At 31.8% G+C, this 19,139-nt stretch overlaps 2 protein-coding genes across 2 annotated transcripts; one reads left to right on the top strand and one right to left on the bottom strand.

Moving 5' to 3' along the window:
- Positions 1 to 911: 911 nt before the first annotated feature.
- On the bottom strand, positions 912 to 4,055 carry LOC123890093 (tubulin alpha-5 chain-like). The gene is made up of 6 exons (XM_045939635.1): positions 3,907 to 4,055; positions 3,525 to 3,649; positions 2,617 to 2,831; positions 2,325 to 2,524; positions 1,666 to 2,174; positions 912 to 1,402 (listed from the first exon to the last, which is right to left on the bottom strand). Exons 2-6 carry the CDS (start codon positions 3,635 to 3,637, stop codon positions 1,087 to 1,089), a joined length of 1,353 nt encoding a protein of 450 aa, XP_045795591.1. The 5' UTR covers positions 3,638 to 3,649; positions 3,907 to 4,055; the 3' UTR covers positions 912 to 1,086.
- Positions 4,056 to 10,598: 6,543 nt separating this feature from the next.
- LOC123890092 lies at positions 10,599 to 12,754 on the top strand. The gene is made up of 2 exons (XM_045939634.1): positions 10,599 to 11,617; positions 12,342 to 12,754. Exons 1-2 carry the CDS (start codon positions 10,943 to 10,945, stop codon positions 12,456 to 12,458), a joined length of 792 nt encoding a protein of 263 aa, XP_045795590.1. The 5' UTR covers positions 10,599 to 10,942; the 3' UTR covers positions 12,459 to 12,754.
- Positions 12,755 to 19,139: the final 6,385 nt, after the last annotated feature.

Here is a 19,139-nt window from a genome sequence, read left to right as displayed (position 1 = left end):
AGATGTAAGGACAGTTGGCCGAACTTTGTTATCAAACATCGTGTGTTTCTCTGTTCTAACAAATTTAATGAAAGATGAGTCAATATTCTTTTTTACCATACAACAAGCTGCTTAATAACAAAAAGAGGCTTGTTTCATCCCATTCTATATAACATATTAACATTAGTATTATAAAATTCGTGGTATGGCACATTTTGTAGTCTTTTACTGATGTTCAATACAAGTGGCAGGAAATTTTACCTAGGCAGTAATAATTTTTCTCATATTTTAAGTTAAACTTCAATATGAGAAATGAAAGGCTTTTGATCCTATTCAAAGCTGGGAAAGTTCTAAAGTTGGTTTTGGTTAAAAGCTAGCATCCTCCAATTCTGCTTAGATATGCAAATTTGCAATCACTCAAATGTGGTGAATACATTACCATTTTTTCCTTATTCAATTTCCACCAACTATTCTCAGTGATCTCAATTATCAAGCAAAAGACAAATGAATTGAGTTACATATAATTAGTTGGACAGCACTACCATCTATGGTTTTGTTGAAACACATGAACTGTGGTTGCTATATATTGAAAGATTCAAAGGTAGACCTTATAATAGTTTATCACCAAACTCTATCCTAAGTCTAACTACCCTTCCTTGGAAGGAAAACAGCCTAGCCAATTTTTCTGTCAAATTTTGTTTAGTCCTGTATCCACTTTTTAAACCCTACAAATTATAAATCCGTAAAAATTTTAGGGATTAAAAAGTAGGTACAAGACAACACAAGGGCTAAGAACAAAAATGTAATTTTCATAGGTACTAAAAATATAATTAACTCTTCTTTTTTTATTATGTTTTATTAATATTATTAGTACATCTCTACTGCAAAACATGAAACAACATCTCATTTTTCTTAAGTAACAACAAAGTTCATGATGAAAAAATATTTCTCAACATTTTCTTAACTTGAAACATTCACAAGTACAAAGCGCACACAACAAAAAGATGCTAAAAAATAATGGACACAAGAGCAATACTTATTACACAGCCAGAGATACAAGAGACGGTAAAAAGAAGAGAGTTGATGATGAAGGATTGATGAAAGGTTTCAGTAGTCATCAACATCATCATCATCACCAGCTTCACCTTCAGCTCCAACTTCTTCATAGTCCTTTTCAAGCGCGGCAAGATCCTCTCTGGCTTCTGAAAATTCACCTTCTTCCATTCCTTCACCAACATACCAATGTACAAATGCCCTCTTAGCATACATGAGATCAAATTTATGATCAATGCGAGAGAAAACCTCGGCAACAGCTGTATTGTTGCTTATCATACAAACCGCGCGCATCACCTTGGCAAGATCACCTCCCGGTACTACAGTTGGTGGCTGGTAATTTATACCACACTTGAAACCAGTTGGACACCTGAAATTAGTCACCAAAATCACTCAATCATATTGATTTTTAGTAAAAGGCGAAAGAAAAGTTTGCTCTGTGCTTACAGCTCAATCATATTACAAAGAATTTATTATGTCCCCTATAAGAATAGAGCAATTATATTGTCATGCAAAATTGAATAATTTCAGCATTTTGATCATTCTAGGCAAGTTTAACTAAATCACTTTCAAGGAACATAATCTAAATTGTCACTCAGAATGTGATAATCCAAGAAGTCCAAGTCTAATTACCAGTCAACAAACTGAACTGTTCTCTTTGTTTTGATATTTGAAACTGCTGCATTCACATCTTTAGGCACAACATCTCCACGATACATAAGGCAGCACGCCATGTACTTTCCATGTCTAGGATCACACTTAGCCATCATACTTGACGGCTCAAAAACCGAGTTGGTGATCTCAGGAACTGATATCTGCTCATGGTAGGCCTTCGCAGCGGATATTACAGGAGCATAAGACGAAAGCATGAAATGAATACGAGGATATGGAACCAGGTTTGTCTGGAACTCGGTAATATCCACGTTGATTGCACCGTCAAATCTCAAGGAAGTGGTCAAGGAAGAGATAATTTGAGAAATCAAACGGTTCAAGTTGGTGTAAGTTGGCCTTTCTATATCTAATGATTTTTTGCATATATCATATATTGCTTCATTGTCCAAAAGTACAACCACATCAGTGTGCTCAAGAAGTGAATGCGTGGAAAGAACACTGTTGTAAGGTTCAACAACTGCAGTAGATACCTGCATGTTAAAAACAGTTAATAAGAAAAGCATAAAACTTGAATTAAGAAAACCAAAAAATCAAAGAATAATGTAAAGCAACAAATTAATGAGATAGGAACAAATGTTTGATGCTTCACAAACAGTTCATTTTGTCTTCATTTTTAATACCTGAGGAGAAGGATAGATGGTAAAGCCGAGTTTAGACTTTTTGCCATAATCTACAGACAATCGTTCCAAAAGTAATGATCCCAAACCAGAACCAGTACCTCCACCAACAGCACTGAATACCAAGAATCCTTGCAATCCAGTGCAACTGTCTGCTAATTTTCGGATACGATCGAGGCATAGTTCAACAATTTCTCTTCCAACTACATAACAGATCCACAATAAATGGCCACTGTCAAGCTAAAAAGTGAAGAAGAAAAATAGATAATTTGAACTGCATTAGAAATTGGCTTACTGGTGTAGTGTCCCCTTGCAAAATTATTAGCAGCATCCTCCTTGCCGGAAATTAATTGCTCAGGGTGAAAGAGTTGTCTGTAAGGACCAGTTCTTACTTCATCGATAACAGTAGGTTCCAGATCAACAAATATGGCTCTTGGCACATGCTTTCCAGATCCGGTCTCACTGAAGAAGGTGTTGAATGCGTCGCGTGCTACACCAGGTGAGGTATCACTGCAATGCAAGTAGATAGAGAAATTAGCATATTTGTGCCTAAACAATCCTATGAGTTAATGAGTGTTTATACAATATCTAGAAAAGTAGCATCGAAATACCTTAATTCTGTTAATCAGATCAAAATTTCAAGCCAATGTAATTCAAAACGTATCCCCCTTTTGTGCTTCTTATTTTTCATTAATGAAAAGAGGGAGTTCATGAAATCCCTTATCTCAATTTGAATTATTAACTTAAAATCAATCATATATGTGAACTATTTATTAACTCTTTTTTGCATGTCAATATTATTCTTAACAGCCATGAGTGCATGACAATAAAAATGGAGGAAACGTATTAATTAAGAAATGAATAGAACATGATCAAATTTCATATTTTTTATTCAAGCCAAAAGCTTTCAAAAGACCCCACAAACGAAAACACCAAAAATAGAAAAATCCAAGAAAGAACTAAAAGGAAAGATAAAAACTTTGAGGATTGCATCTAACTAAGCAAGATAATCAAATTGAAAATCTACTAAATTGAGCTTTCTTATATTCAAAGGAAACAAATTGATTCTGATAAATGAATAAAACCAACAGCAGAAGACTAAAAAAGTCAAACCAATTTCATAATAATACACAAACACAATCCACTACAAAATTCATGTAAACAATACCAGAAAACAACAATGATCATATAAAAAAAGTGTACCTAGGCATCAAGCCATCAGGTTGAATTCCATGCTCAAGACAATAAAGCTCCCAACATGAATTTCCCACTTGAATTCCAGCTTGTCCAATATGAATACTTATTATCTCTCTCATCTTCTCTCTATGCTACAAATAAAATTACAAGGAGGAGGAAAGTGGAAAGGAGAGTAAAAAAATCAGCAAAGAAGAATCTTTGATATTTAATTTCTGTCTTTGAGGTTTATAATATGATGATGACAGAAACTCACAATAAGTGAAGGCTAAAAAAGTCAAACGGTTACATGCTTTTAATTAATTTAACAGTTGATTAATTTTTTTAATTAATGACAAAGTTTTGTTGATTAGTAGTAATAAGTAATATGTGGGGTTGAAAGGGACCATACTTCTCTAACTTTCCTGTGGGTGCATACATCCTTGTCTTGTTTGTTGTTATTTCATTTCATGTCATGACTCATGGCACATCAATGAGACACCAAGATATATCTCTTCTTCTTCATTCCTCAAATATCTAAATTCATTATGCATCAGTAACTATCTTACCTTAGTCTTGTTAGGGAAAAAGCATACAATCATGCTATCAAGGAATCTCGACGGTTGGATAAAGATCGGACAAATCATATTATTACTTTACCAAATTTATTTAAAATACATGTCAGAATACGAGTCGTCTAATCTTCATCGGAATCATCGCATAAACTAGGATCCATGACAGTATAATCTGTTACTTTAGTAACCCATTTTTTGTTTGATCCTGTCACAGCTGTATGTTGACTTGCTTTTCTGAAAAATATCTTAATTAAAAGTATTAATTGTGTGCTTAATTGAAAAATATCTCTAAACAATCTTAGTTGTGTGCTTAATTGAAAAATATCTGACTTACCTGTTATTTTTTGAATGAAGAAACATACTATTTTTTTGATAGAAGAAGAAACATACTATTTATTACTTCACTGATAGGTAACACTCTCAATCTCATAATAATTGATCAATAGTTACAGTTGTTAAATTAGGATTAAAAAATTAACAGGGATGAGAAAAATTTAAGTGAATTAAAGTTAACTATAGATTTGAATCAATTGTGATGTCCAGTCAATAAGAAAAAATCAATTGTGATGTGTGGCCTTATGTTTGCAATCATTGATTTATTACAGTGCTTTCTTGTATGCTTACTGAAAATTAGTGATGAATTTTTGTTTTTTACTTTTCCCACTTTAAGCATCATTAGTGGACGAAGATTATGGTTTCCTTAAAGCTACACAATGTTCTTTATTATATTGCACCATTGGATTAAGAAATATTCCAATTTGGGGTTGGTTAAGAAATAAAAGAAAATTCCATAATAAGGGTTTAGTAGAAATAAAAAGTATAAACATGTGAATTGCTCAACAATAATTTTAAAAGTATACCTTATAATAAAATGTGCATGGTGTGGCATAGTGGAAGGTACTTGCCTATTTTTTTGGCCATGCTCTTAGTCTTAGCCCTCCTACCAAAATAAGTAAAAATATCAGAAAAATAATCATAACAGAATCTAGTACTGGTATTGTTGAAGATGATCAGTTTAAAGAACCAGTAACCAGAATCTTTTTGTCCATGCAACTCTGTACTTTGAATTGGACTAACTTGTTGGCATATTTTGTATTACATTAGGAAGATTAGATCTCACAGTGATTGGTTGTTTGGCCATGTCTGCTCCCACTACAACTAGAATTGCCACATACATTACTGCATTTGAAGCAGTAGAGGCTTAACTTAATCAACCAAGTGGAAAAAAGCTGTACAAGAAGCTAGTGTTAGATCATAGTTTTGTTGTATAATAAATTTAAACATTGTTCCAAAATGTGTAGCTAGCTCTTTTGAAGTTTTTCATCAAACACCATAAGTGCATTCTTACTCCAATATAAAAAAACTTAAAATAGAGAAACAACAACAATGTCATTATTAGAGCTCATACGTACCTACATCCAGTGACTTTGATAGAGAACAAACTTGTTTCTTTTGCTGTAAGCAACATGCATATTTGGGGGTTCATATACAATTTGTCATGGTTAGATAGATTCATTCTTTCTTCAGCAGTGCCTCATCTTGCATTTGGCTAGACTAATGACATGAAATTATGTTAAAGTGTGAGCCTAGTTTCAAGTTGGAAAAGTTTATTATATGCCCTGCCGTTGGGCAAAACCAACAAAAGAATAGACTATACCTTCCTCTTGCTTTCATCTCATAAAAATAAGTCAATTCTCCACATGGTAATTTTTTTTTACTAACTCTTTAATGGGATTGTTACTCAAGGTATTAAAATATTATCTTTAATAATATTGTTACTCAAGGATGCTTGTTGATGTATCAAGTGCGTGAGAGTATTGTGAAGAGATGGGTGTGAACTTTTTGATTGATTCACATGAGGAGAGATCAACGGTTAGGCCAATAGATACTACACTTAGGCCGGCAAATATTCTGGTGTACAGATAGATATGAGAGAAACATGTACTTGTGTGGACTTTACTGTGATTTTCCCCACTTGTGGGATTGGGGTTTTTCTATGGACAAACAACTCTCAAAGCCGCTTCAAGAAAAGTGATCAAACATAAAAATAAATATAAAAAAAAAAGTATTTTAACAATAAACGTGTTTTTATACCATTTACGTTTTGACAATTTTGGCTTCCTAGCACCGAAGAGTGTAAATCCTCTACAAAGACTTCAAAGGAAAATGCATAGTAATGTTGTGTCTCCTAGGGCAAGGCCTACTGATGTTGTATTTAAGAGGATTGATTTTGTCATTCAAAAAAGATTAGCAGAGCAGCTTGTTATCCGCTTGTCTTTTATTATATGTAATTATCTTATATTATAAAAGTTTAAAGTTCTTTTAACACAAAATTTTTCTTTTATCTCCTTTTTAAACTTTTTAACGAGTGCTCCGAGAGCATCTCAAATAATAACATAAAATATAGAGTGTGTTTGTTTTAACTTTAAAAAAATTAATTTTTTTCTTTGTATTTTTAAAAATAATTGTTATGATAGTTTAATTAAAAAAAAAGCTAAAACAAACGCAACCATAGCGATTTTTAGTAGTAGTTTATTAATGGGCTTTCATTTTAGTTTGGGCCTTCATTGTCTTGTTGGGCCTCTCTAAGCCTGTTTTCTATCCAGTCTGCATATAAATGGGATGTTTTCTCTCCCCACCCCCCGTGAATCTTTTATTTCCTTGAATTTCCAATTTTGCTCTTGAAAAAACTTCGGTTCGTAGAAACCGAAGTTTTTTTTTGCCTGAAAAACAAATTTCGGTTTCTAAAACCCGAAATTTACTCTGAATTTGCACTAGTAAAAATTCGGTTTCTACGAACCGAATTTTTCTACAAGGGCAAAATTGGAATATTGGGGGTATAAAAGATTCACGGGAGATGGGGAGAGAAAACATCTATAAATGGGGGTATTTTATCCATTATTCTTTTCTTATGTAAAATTAATATGTTTATACCAATACAATTTTTTAGAAAATTCATAATACATTCTCGTTCTTTTTTTATACACAAGCTCTAACTAGGGGTGCTCAAATCCAAACCAATCCAAATAAAAACCGAAAATCGATCCAAAAAAACCAAAAACCACAAAAAACCGAAGTTTTTTGGATGTGTTTGGATGTTCTTTTGTGAAAACCGCTGGATTGGATCGGATTTCGGATTGATTTCTTAAAACCGATCCAAACCGAACCAAACCGCATACATATATTTTAATATTTATTTATCTTTTTATTAGTATAAATATATATATATATATATATATATATATATATATATATTGCATTAACTCTTTTTTTTCATTTTAAATTTTCTTAATACTATATGTTAGTTTAATTTAATCTATTTTATTTTACTTTTTATATGTTTCGAATATAATTGGTAATTGTCATTCCAAAATATTAATTTTCAACATATTATATGTTATATTTTACATCGAACTTAATATTTATTTTGTCAAAAATATCAAACTATTATTTTGTAGCGTTTTTTATAATATTTATATTTATTAAAAAAAATTACAATTTATAATTTGGATATCCAAAAACCGATCCAAATTAAACCGCATAATATTGGATCGGATTGGATCGGATTTTTTTTATTTGTCATCCAAAACCGAACCAAACCGCAAACGAATTTATTTTTGGATCGAATGAGTTTTTGCCTCAAAACCGATCCAAACCGAACCGCGAGCACCCCTAGCTCTAACACCACTTGTTGAGGAGTTCGAAGAAGCTTGGAAAAAGCATCAGGCCCAATGTTCTAGGATATTCAAGAGAGGGAGACGTCACATCCCAACCTAAAATCTTAAGGTATTAGGTTAATGAGTCACTTCTTTCATAAATTCAACATTTTTTTTTATACATAGTCGATGTGAGATTTAACCACTCATATTTAAAACCCAACAATTTTGTAATAACAAAAATATGAATATAGTTTTACTAATAATGGAGATTGGAGACATAAAGAAGGGAATAACTTGCAAGAAGAGTGGAAGTGCATGTATGATGTATCAGTGCTCCACACTCAACAAAATCAATCTTAATTACCGTTCGGTAAAAACCAGCTAATTTGTTGCTAATAGCCCATTCCGTAAGAAACTAGCTGATGTATGTTAATATACATTAGATTCTTGTTTCGGTTATTAGTAATGTTTACACACTTTTAAAGAAGGATAAACATAGCAAAACTCTCTGCAATTGCAAAATGGTGTATAAGTGAGGCATATTTTATATTATGTACAAGTTGGTTTTTACTATTAGATCAATAAATTATATAATTGAAAAACATAAAATACGATATGACTTATTAATTCAATGGTATAAAACACACTTGCTCATAGCGTAAGCCATTTCTGTTTGTGCATACATTAGACAAAAGTCTTGTCTAACATGTACAAGTAAGACAAATTTTTCACCATATACAAATTTATTTTTACCATTTATTAATAAATTTTACCATTGAATTAATATGTTATATGACATGTCATTTAATAATTGTGTCACTTATCGATCCAAATGTGAAAATGATCTTGTATATGATAAAAGACTCATTTCACTCGTACAACGTTACTTAAAAATATCGTCTTCTGTATTGCCATATGGTATGGAATGTAAATAATAGGATGCTTCATATAAGACGATGTCCTTTTTTTCTCTATTGCTAGAGATCATTGTCATTTGTCAGAGAATTTCTCATTGAGAGTTACTGTGTTGGAATATTTTTCATTTTATTTCTATCATTAGGAACAGGGCAAACACAAAATGGTGTGCATATTATGACTAATGACTTTTGGTTATTGATTCATTATCACTAACTAAACTTTCCACTCACATTATTATTATTAAGCTAAAACAGAGTCAAACTTTTTTCATATGATTTTATTTTTCAAAATCCTTTATCATCACCAATTAATCAATTATGGGTTGAGTGGCAACTACAGCTCAGGAGTTGAGTAGCCTAATGACTCCGAGAAATGGCTAAAATTCCAAGTCTTTCATTTCATCCAATGATAGTTTAGTATTTAGACTTTAGTCAATGGTGGCCAACAAAATTTTAGTTTTGAAATTTAGAACTATATATTATTCTCCAAATTCAATATATAGATGGGACATAAATTAGAGCTAATTAGTTGTATCTAGTTGGAACTATTGGGAGATTCATATGGTTCATATTTATCGTGAGGCCAACATATATGTTGATGATTATATGGCGCATAGACTTGTTCAATTTTTATGATATTTTCTCACAAAATCCAAACTAAACCAAATTAATGAAAAACAAACAAAGCAATAAGCTTTACCCATATAGTATGTGTATGCTATATCAATGTTCAAGTATCCCATAAAAATGCGTCAAAAAAAAAGTATCCCATAAAAGAGAGTGTTAAAAGATGACATCCTCAATTATACCAATTATCGAATGAATTTGGATCGCATGAAGTCAAGTCAGATCAGACCATCCAATTAAATTTAGATGGTTCAGATTTAAAACTTGGATCAAATTTTCTTTCAATCTAAAATTTTCTTTCAACCAAATTAAAGAAAAACAAACACAACAATAATAAGCCTTAACCATATATGTTATAATCAATGATCAAGTATCCCATAAATGTGAAAAGAGGACATCCTCAATTATACCAATTATGGACACTTGTGTCCGGAGGGATTTGGATTGCAGTTATGATAGATCAGATCATTCAACTAAGATTAAACAATATCCTTAAAAAAAAAAAAAATTAAGATCAGACGGTCCAGATTTAAAGTAGTCATATAGTTCAATCAAATTTTCTTTCAATCTAAAATGTTTGATTATAACCGGACAACCAGATTTACTTTGACCGTATGATTGCATGCAATCTTGATCCGTGTATGTAGAGGTCCTTCTTGTATATAGTCTTCTACAACACCTCACAATCACAACCCATCAATATCATCAAGACCACACTCCAACAAGCAACCGACAATCTCTCCATCCTCCACTCCATCTCTATTCTCTACTCAGTAAACAGATTGATTTAAAACTCAAAAGTAAACAAAAGAATCTTTTCTTTTCTTTAGTAGTCAAAGAAAACCACCATCCTCCAATTAAAAAATCACCATACCATGATATACACCAATAACATAAAAAGATATAATCTTTTGTTAGCTTGACCACTACTCTTGTACTTTTGGCTTAGAAAACTTGATCATAACTCATCTCATCCCAATCCCATATTCACTTACCATCAATTCAAAACTCACTTTTATCCAAAGCTAACAATATTCATAATTAATTATTTAACTAACACTTTTTTAAACTGGATATCTTCTAAGCGCAACTGCAAAAACTAATCTCTCAAACCTTATAAAACTCAAATAGGTGACAAACTCTCTCTAAAAATTTTAACGATGTTTAAGCTCGAACCAAGTTTTCAACTCATTACCGTAGTTAAACTAAAAAAGATTTATGTCATTTCATCTGACTCGGATACTACCACTTTATTAATAAAATCACCAACAAAAGAAATACAAAACCTACAAGAAGATTCCTAATTCCTAGCGTGGAGGTTATCCTGCTAGCTAGGTGGGTAGGACCCACTAAATTGATTCCTCAATTTGTCATCTTTAAGATGGATTAACACACACTCAAACCATGTACAAAACTACAAATGACACAAAAATTTAGTCTCCACGTTATAATACCAACAAAAACAACACCTTAATGATGGCTTAGATCTTGCTAGCTCTTATAATTCAACACAAAAAAGCCACCAATTTTGATTCACAAACCAACACATAGTATTCAAAAAGCTTTTCTCTTTTTTTTTTTGTTGCTATTAGTACCTCCCTATATAAACCATCTTTTCTTTTGATCACTCTTACAGATCAAGATTCAGATCACAAAGAATCCTTGTGAAGATGGATATTAATGAGTGGGTTATCCTTTCTGATGAAAGCTTTTTTAATGGTGATGAGAAACAGATTTTCTCAGGAAACAGAAACTCATTCTCAAACTCATCATCAAGTATCTATGACAAAGATTACTTTTGCACCTCCCCAAAATCATCAAAAACCATTGAAATTGAATCACCAAAAGTTCCAAAACTACTTATCCATGTTCCAATTCAATTAGAACCCAAATTTGAAAACATTCCAAATGAAGAGTTGGTGAAAGGAAACACCGAAAAAATCAAAGTTCCTCTGTCGACAGAGGAGCCCGATCAAGACAGTGTTTCACAAGTTTTCTTTCAAATGAAAGAAAACAAAATTGTTGACATGAAATTAGAGTCACCAAAGTCTAGTACTAGTAGTGGTAGAGGATTGTTTTCTCCACTTGATGGTGAAATGGAGATTATGACATCACCTAGAATGAAGAACTTGGAGAAAGAAATTATGTACTATGATGAGAAAGAAGGAGAGGACATGAATGTTGGTTTTAACTTTTGGAAATGGAGTTTGACAGGTGTTGGAGCTATTTGTTCTTTTGGTGTTGCTGCTGCCACAATCTGTGTCTTGTTCTTTGGAAGTCAGCAAAAGAACAACAAACTTCAGCTGGATCAAAAGATTAGGTTCCAAATCTACACTGATGACAAGGTCAGTAAATGTCTCAAACATTTTATTTTTTATTGTTTATTATATTATCAGCCGATTTTGCTGATACTCTTTCCGATCTCATTTATTCATAAAAATTTATTTTTCAGATTCATTGAATAACTGATTATAGATCAGGTACATCAATTATTCAATGAATCTTTTATAGGAGATTTTTTCTCCTAACTATGTTTGCTTAAAGAATTTGAATTAGGTTCCCACTCAAAACATAGTAATGTTTGTAGTTGAAAAAAGTTAAATAGGTCTATGGATTAAAATTATTTTAAATTTTGAGTCTTTTGAAATTTTTAATATTTTGTAACTAGGTCCCTAACTAAACAACTTTTATTGAATTCTTAATATTGAAATGATTTATAGTTATGTCTTTCAATTTAGGGACCCAATTACAAGTTATTTAAAAATTTAAGGACTTAATTATGAATTATTAAGAAAACTATGTGGGTCTTTTTTTTAATGAAAATTTATTTACAAGTCTAAAGACTCTATATTAAAAACAATTTTAGTTTTAGGACATATTTAAAAAGTATAGGATTGTGATGGCAGAGTCAATCCTGTCATTTGAGTCATTTGATTTGTAATAATGTTATAGAAAAAATGGGTTGTTTACTTTGGATAAGTGTGCATTTTTTAATTATTCTTGAATAGTTAAAATGGACTAGGTTCCAATAATTGATTATGATGCTTGAATATTGAATTGTAATTGCAGAGGATTAAGCAAGTGGTACAACATGCAACAAAATTGAATGAAGCATTTGCAGCAGCTAGGGGTGTTCCACTGAGCAGAGCTCATATAACTTATGGTGGTCACTATGATGGTGTTTGAGCCATTGATGAAACTTTTGGATGCTACAATGAGTCAACAAGTTAGGCACAATCTTCTATTGTGGCTCTATCATATACTAGTTAATTAATCATTGTATATAAAAAAATGAGGGATGGTTTTATGTAAATTAAGTTACGGATTAGGTGCCCTTTTATAGTTTGGGAATTATTAAGGCAAATGTTATAGAAGTTGTTAGCTATGATTGACCAAATGTTGGCAAAAATAGGCAGAATTAAGTGTAACGTGACAGCAAGTCAGCAATCATACATATTCATCTTTATCTTTGGGAACAATAATTGATCTAAATCATCTTACTCTTATTTTAACTTATCTTAATTTTCCTTGATTTTTTATTTTTTATTTTAATAGCAAACTTGATTAGAAACAATCGAAAAGGAGACAAAGGTTTGGCGGTATAATAATAACCACACCAAGTCACTTGAAAATCTCATAGCACACAACTAGAGCCACCTTACAATGGAGGAACAAATGGGAAGAAGATTCGCCTATATCCGGACACCAAACACAATTGCTACTACTTTCAAGAGGAAGGATTCCTCTTAAGCGAAGGTTCTCTTTCATAGGCACACGGTTATAGAGGAGTTGCCACGAGAAAGTCATCACCTTAGAAGGGGCCGGGCTATCCAAATCTTTTTAAAGATCGAAACTTGATACGGCGGTAAAATTGGGCCACCCACTAACTCCTTAGAAATTGACTCATATGCACTTTTAACTGAGAAGCACCCATCAGGGTCAAAAGATCACCGCCACCTATCCTCAACATTGGAGAGGCGGACACAATCAAACGAGGCCACAAGTTGGTGAAGGGAATCCTCCTCCCACTGAAACAGTCTTCGTCTCCAAACCAAATTCCACGACAACGTCTCATCCTCTCTCACCACCACATCACTAACACAAGCATCTTTTTGCAAAGAGAGGGAGAACAAAGGGGGGAACTTAGAACATAAATTGGAATCCTCAATCCACACATCACTCCAAAACCACATACTGTTACCAAGGGAACATGTAACCGCTTCCGCCACCCAATTTTTTTGACTCCACACAAGTTTCTAAATCATAAATATCTTTCCAACAAAGGGAGGCAAAATATGGATTGAAAACATTTAACCAAGACACATTATTTAAAATATGTGCACCATATTTGACCACCAAAACCTCTTCCACAAGCCCATCTCACTTCTTTGAAGTAATTTCCACCACCACTTCATAAGTAAACTTAAATTCACCGCCTTTAAATCTCTAACCGCTAGACCACCATTTTTCCTCTCTTGACACACAACACTCCACTTGATCCAACTAAGCTTCTTACCTCCATTAAGCCCACCCTACAAGAATTCTCTTTGGATACGAATCACCTTTTTCAAAACTTGAACCGGCATTTTCATAAATGACAACTAGAAAATAGGGATGAAATTTAACTCCGAGTTGATGAGAACTAACCCTTAATTTTCCTTGATAAAAAACATTTTTAATTTATAATTCTTCCTTTTTTGGTGAATTTTAATTTCTAATCTTTTTTGTCAAATAACCTAATAATTTTAAATTTAATAGAGTGTTTGAAGATCCAACTAAATATAATATGAAATTATGTTCACATGACAATTTTTAATTCTTACTCAGCATGTGGTTTTATGAAAATAAAATAAAGAAACATTGGCTGAAAATAAATTAATAAACTTCTTACGCTCCAAAAAAAAAAAATAACAATCTTCTCTAGCATGAACAATCGTTTGATTAGGAATGGTGAGTATTGTCATAAAGTATAATTTTAGAAGGTATTTAGTAACTTTAAAAATCAATAGCATCACTTTAGTCTTTAACAATAATTCTTTCCTAATTAAAAAGAACTTATAAAACCAACAATGGTTAGTCTAAGTAGTAAGAAACTGAGTTTGTTAAACAAGTGGTTAGGTGTTTGATATTTATCGCTTGCGTATGGAGAAATTGGTCTTACAGATTTTTTAACAGAGGTTATGTCGTCGCTAATTAAATAGAAACATCAATGAAAACTTTTTTTTTGAACAACATCAATAACTTTAAAGCTAAATAAGTGGAGTGTTTACGTTCGAACCTGATTCATGCACATATAGTTTAATATCTCTATCAATTGAACTAAACTCACGGGACAACTAACCAAATATATTAAATCTCTCTAGTTTGACAAATGTGTGCACAAACAAAAGTCACATAAAACTAATCATGAATACAAAATTAAGAGCAAAACTATCTAGAGTATTACACATCTCCGAAACGAAGATAGCACAAAGGCTTTAACCACACCATATGAAATTAATTTTCAAGTTTGCATTAAGACGTGTGGCGTCTCAATGTATCCCACAACATTAACTATTTAGATTAAAAGAATTAATGTTGTGGGAATACATTGAAACATCCCCGTGAACATAATTCAGTTGGTATGAATATTATTATAGGTAGAAGACCCTCCATTTATTCTCATTAAAAGGTAAGTTTTAGTCAATAAAAATAATAATTTTTTTTATGTCAAGTAGATTAGTAGTATAGTAGCTAGATAAAAAATTGATTTTTTTCCTATTGTATATATGTACTCAGTTCTAATTTGTTATCTCTAGTTAATTTATATATATGTTAAAAAACCTTCAGTTCTAGTTTGTTATCTTTACTTAATTTATAATATTGGAAAAAATTGTTTGGTCACAAGGGGCAGCTAGCCCTAAACTATCGGGATGGTCATAGTAGTCTCTAAATTACTAATTAATAAGTGAAATTGAACACTATATTTTTATTTAAAATGTTAAAGCATTAAATAAATGGATCATATTTCACAATTTTTTTTATTCAATATGAGAATTTTAATATAAACTTGACAGGCAATAAAAATGACTTGTGGGACGGATTGAAGGGATAAACGGATGAAATTTCTTCATAACATAAGAGGAGAATGTGATTGATTAAACAACCAAAGTATCTAAAACAAAGTGAAATTTGGTGAGAAAATGAGACAGACTAATTAGAACGAGCACAAATGGGACACGGATTTAATTGGTTAATGTCAAAATCTTTGACATGCATGGTGTGTTGTACTAGTTTGCATAAATATGAGAAATTGAAATGATGTGATGGCCCCAATGGAATTATGTATTGGATACCACGTACTTGGAAGGATGCAACCATATTGGTAGTTGTTAACCATGTGCCATGTAGGGCACCTATGGATTCCAATAATTTAGGATTCAAAAACATATATAGAATTGTAGTATATATAAAAAATAAAATAAAAAACAAAAAAACATCTATAAGTCATTTTATTTTAAGTTTGAATTTGAAACATATATTTTAAATAACAAATAAATCTTTTAACTTTTATGTTTATAACAGATATGTCCTTTAAGTTTTTTAAGTAACAATAAATAGGTCATTTAAGTTTGTAATATCTAAGTCCTATTTTTTAAGTAACAAAGGACAATTGGAAGGACCTGAATGTTACAACTTAAAAGGATCTATTTGTTACGTAAAAAACTTAAAGGGTTTATATGTTACGAACGTAAAACTTAAATGACATATTTGTTACTTAAAAAAATAAATGACATATCTGTTACTTAAAAACTTAAAGGACATATATGTTACAAACATAAAATTTAAAGGATCTATAAATGCATTTTACCTAAAAAAAAACTAGTAACATATTCGTGCATACGCACGGGACACGCATTTTGCGCTTTTATTAGTGTTGCGTTCGTGTTAGTTTTAAAAAAAATTAAAAAAAAACTAATATAATATCCTTTTTATATATACACGGATCGTGGTGTTTGTCCCCTTTTTTTTATTGTTAGCACGAATATTGTATAGTGCAAAATTAATTTCGTTATAAAATTACTTATTATTGTAACTTGTAAGATTATTGTCTTGCAATAACAGCTCAAAATAAACGTGTATGAATTGGGTGAAGTGTGAATATGTTAGCTTGAAACAAGAGTGATGATATTGGATTGCCAACGTTGTGAATCTTAGTCCAATTGGAATAAGTATATAAACCATTACTTTGTCACTCTTCAACCTCTTACGTGTTATAAGAGTGTACTTTATTTATTTTTATTTTTTATGGAAAGGCCAAGATAAGAGTTTTCTTTATTATGACTAAGCTTTAAAACCAAAAAAAATCTAATCTTTAAATTTTATCTTTGCGTTGTCTTTTCCATGATCACATCATCATATAGTCACACTCACAAACTTTTTTATTATTTATGAAATTATTAAAAGAATAAAATAAAAAAAAAATCAAATTTTGTGAGTGTGATCAATAAATTATATTTGGCCATGTGACCATATAAGAATAATTTTCATGTTCATCATTTGTGAGTCATCCATGTTTAACCGTGGCTAATAATTTTTGAAATGGAAATTTCAAAATTTTAGATTTTTTATACCCTAGGTATTTTAAGCTTTTCAAAAGAAAAAATTTATTTTGAAAATTTAATTTTACTGGAATCTCCTGAATGTGGGGTGGAAGAGATTTATTAAATTAGGAAATATCAGGGGTGAATTTGGAATTTTGAAAAATTTGTAGAGTAGGAGTACAAATTGGGGGTTAAGAAGTAAAAGTTCAAATAAGGTTTTAAGGTCCAAATTTGATACAAGTGTTAAATAAAGGTGGGAGTTAATGTCTTCCTCAACATAATTCAATTAGTGGAGACATTGTATATAATATACAGAGATCATGTTCAAATTCTAATACATTCATCTTTTTGTTTTAAAAGACAAAATTTTATCTATTAAACTATTTAACCAAAAAGAATTTTCAGTTAATATGTACAAAAAATAAAGTTACGGTTAAAACATCCTGGGTACTTTCAAGTGAGGGGGATTTTAAAATGAGAGAGTGAGAGGGTTAATTGTCAGCCATTAGATTAAATGAACGGTTAAGATTAGATTTCATTTTTAAAACACTCATGTGGCCGTTTGACATTTTTTAAACATAATATGGATAATAACTTTCCGCTGTATCAATTGGTAGTGGGAATGGATTGAACATGTATTTGAACCCCAGGGTACGTGGTTCGATTCCCACGAAAGGCAAAAACTCTACTAGTGAAGGAGGTAGAGAAGATCGTGAGGTGGCAGCCGGGATTGCCTACTAAATACGTAGAAAAGGGGCCCGGGCTGTTACAAAAAAGGCGCCTTTTTAGAGATGTAGTTGTGCGGATAAAACTAAAGTGCAGGAAAGTAAATGACTGAAAAATAAATAAAGGTGCATGTGTGCTCACGCGGGATGGTTAAGTGTTTTCGAATCTCTCATTTACTCCTGCTTGGTTCCTGCTTGGTGGTTAATTCCCTTGTTCCCCTCTATCAGGAGTAGACTTTATAAAATAGGTTCAGAAGCACTCGTTCCTTATTTCTATTACAAATTGGTCAGAGTCTATTTTAGGTTGCCTTACTCTGCTTAAATATCATCGCCCCAGTCGGTTCCACTTTTTCGTTTAGACTTAGGTATCCTTACCCTTAAGGCTCAATGTATTGCAAGCTGTCACATGTGCCTCAAACTAGTCCTAACTCTGACTTCATGTAGAATTTATCGTTCTTTACTTAACTTTAATCATATACTAAGACCTCAGATACTGAATTAATGGTCTCATGTTGGACCTTAGCACACCGTCCTTCGTTCGGGATAATTAGCTTCGTTTCCTATCTGATATCCACTAATTTCCTTAGATTTTATGGTTTAACTACACATTTGGTCCCTTACGTTTATTTTAAGTTTCAATTTGGTCCCTTATGTTTAAAAAGTATCAATTTGGTCCCTTACGTTTATTTTAGGTTTCAAGTTAGTCCTTTCCGTCAATTTTGACACATGTGGCAGTCAATTTGCATATGTGGACATACACGTGGCACTTGGACACACTGACACGTGTACTGTTCAAACGGTGTTAGTGACAAAACTAACGGAAATGACTAACTTGAAACCTACAATAAACGTAAGGGATCAAATTGATACTTTTTAAACGTAAGGGACCAAATTGAAACCTAAAATAAACGTAAGGGACCAAATGTGTAGTTAAGCCAGATTTTATTCTAATGTGATCAGTATTAAAATAAATAATAAAAACCGGACAATAAAAGAGTTTCAATAGGAACAATTGAATTTATACCCAAATTATACAAAAACAAGCATTCGTAAGGGAGTTTATTGTAACACCCCCTTTTCAGAGACTGAAAAGAAGAGCGTCACAGTTCTCTACCCAAATTTAAATGTTTAAATACAAGCAAATAAAATTATGCTGGTTTATTTTTGGTAAAGGAAAGTAATAAGTGAGAAATGTTCTCGAATATAAGTACTATTATTTTTATGGCTTAACTACACATTTGGTCCCTTACGTTTATTTTAAGTTTCAATTTGGTCCCTTACGTTTAAAAAGTATCAATCTGGTCCCTTACGTTTCCATTAGGTTTCAATTTAGTCCTTTCCGTCAATTTTGTCACATATGGCAGTCAATTCGCATATGTGGACTGACACGTGGACATTTCGACACAGTGACACGTGTATAGTTCAAACGGTTTTAGTGACAAAACTAACGGAAAGGACTAAATTGAAACCTAATGGAAACGTAAGGGACCAAATTGATTCTTTTTAAACGTAAGGGACCAAAATGAAACCTAAAATAAACGTAAGAGACCAAATGTGTA

The sequence above is a fragment of the Trifolium pratense genome, linkage group LG6, assembly GCF_020283565.1.
Source record: "Trifolium pratense cultivar HEN17-A07 linkage group LG6, ARS_RC_1.1, whole genome shotgun sequence".
NCBI classification, from domain to species: Eukaryota; Viridiplantae; Streptophyta; class Magnoliopsida; order Fabales; family Fabaceae; genus Trifolium; species Trifolium pratense.
Note: the sequence above shows the minus strand (reverse complement) of the source record. Positions and strands in the feature narration are given on the sequence as shown.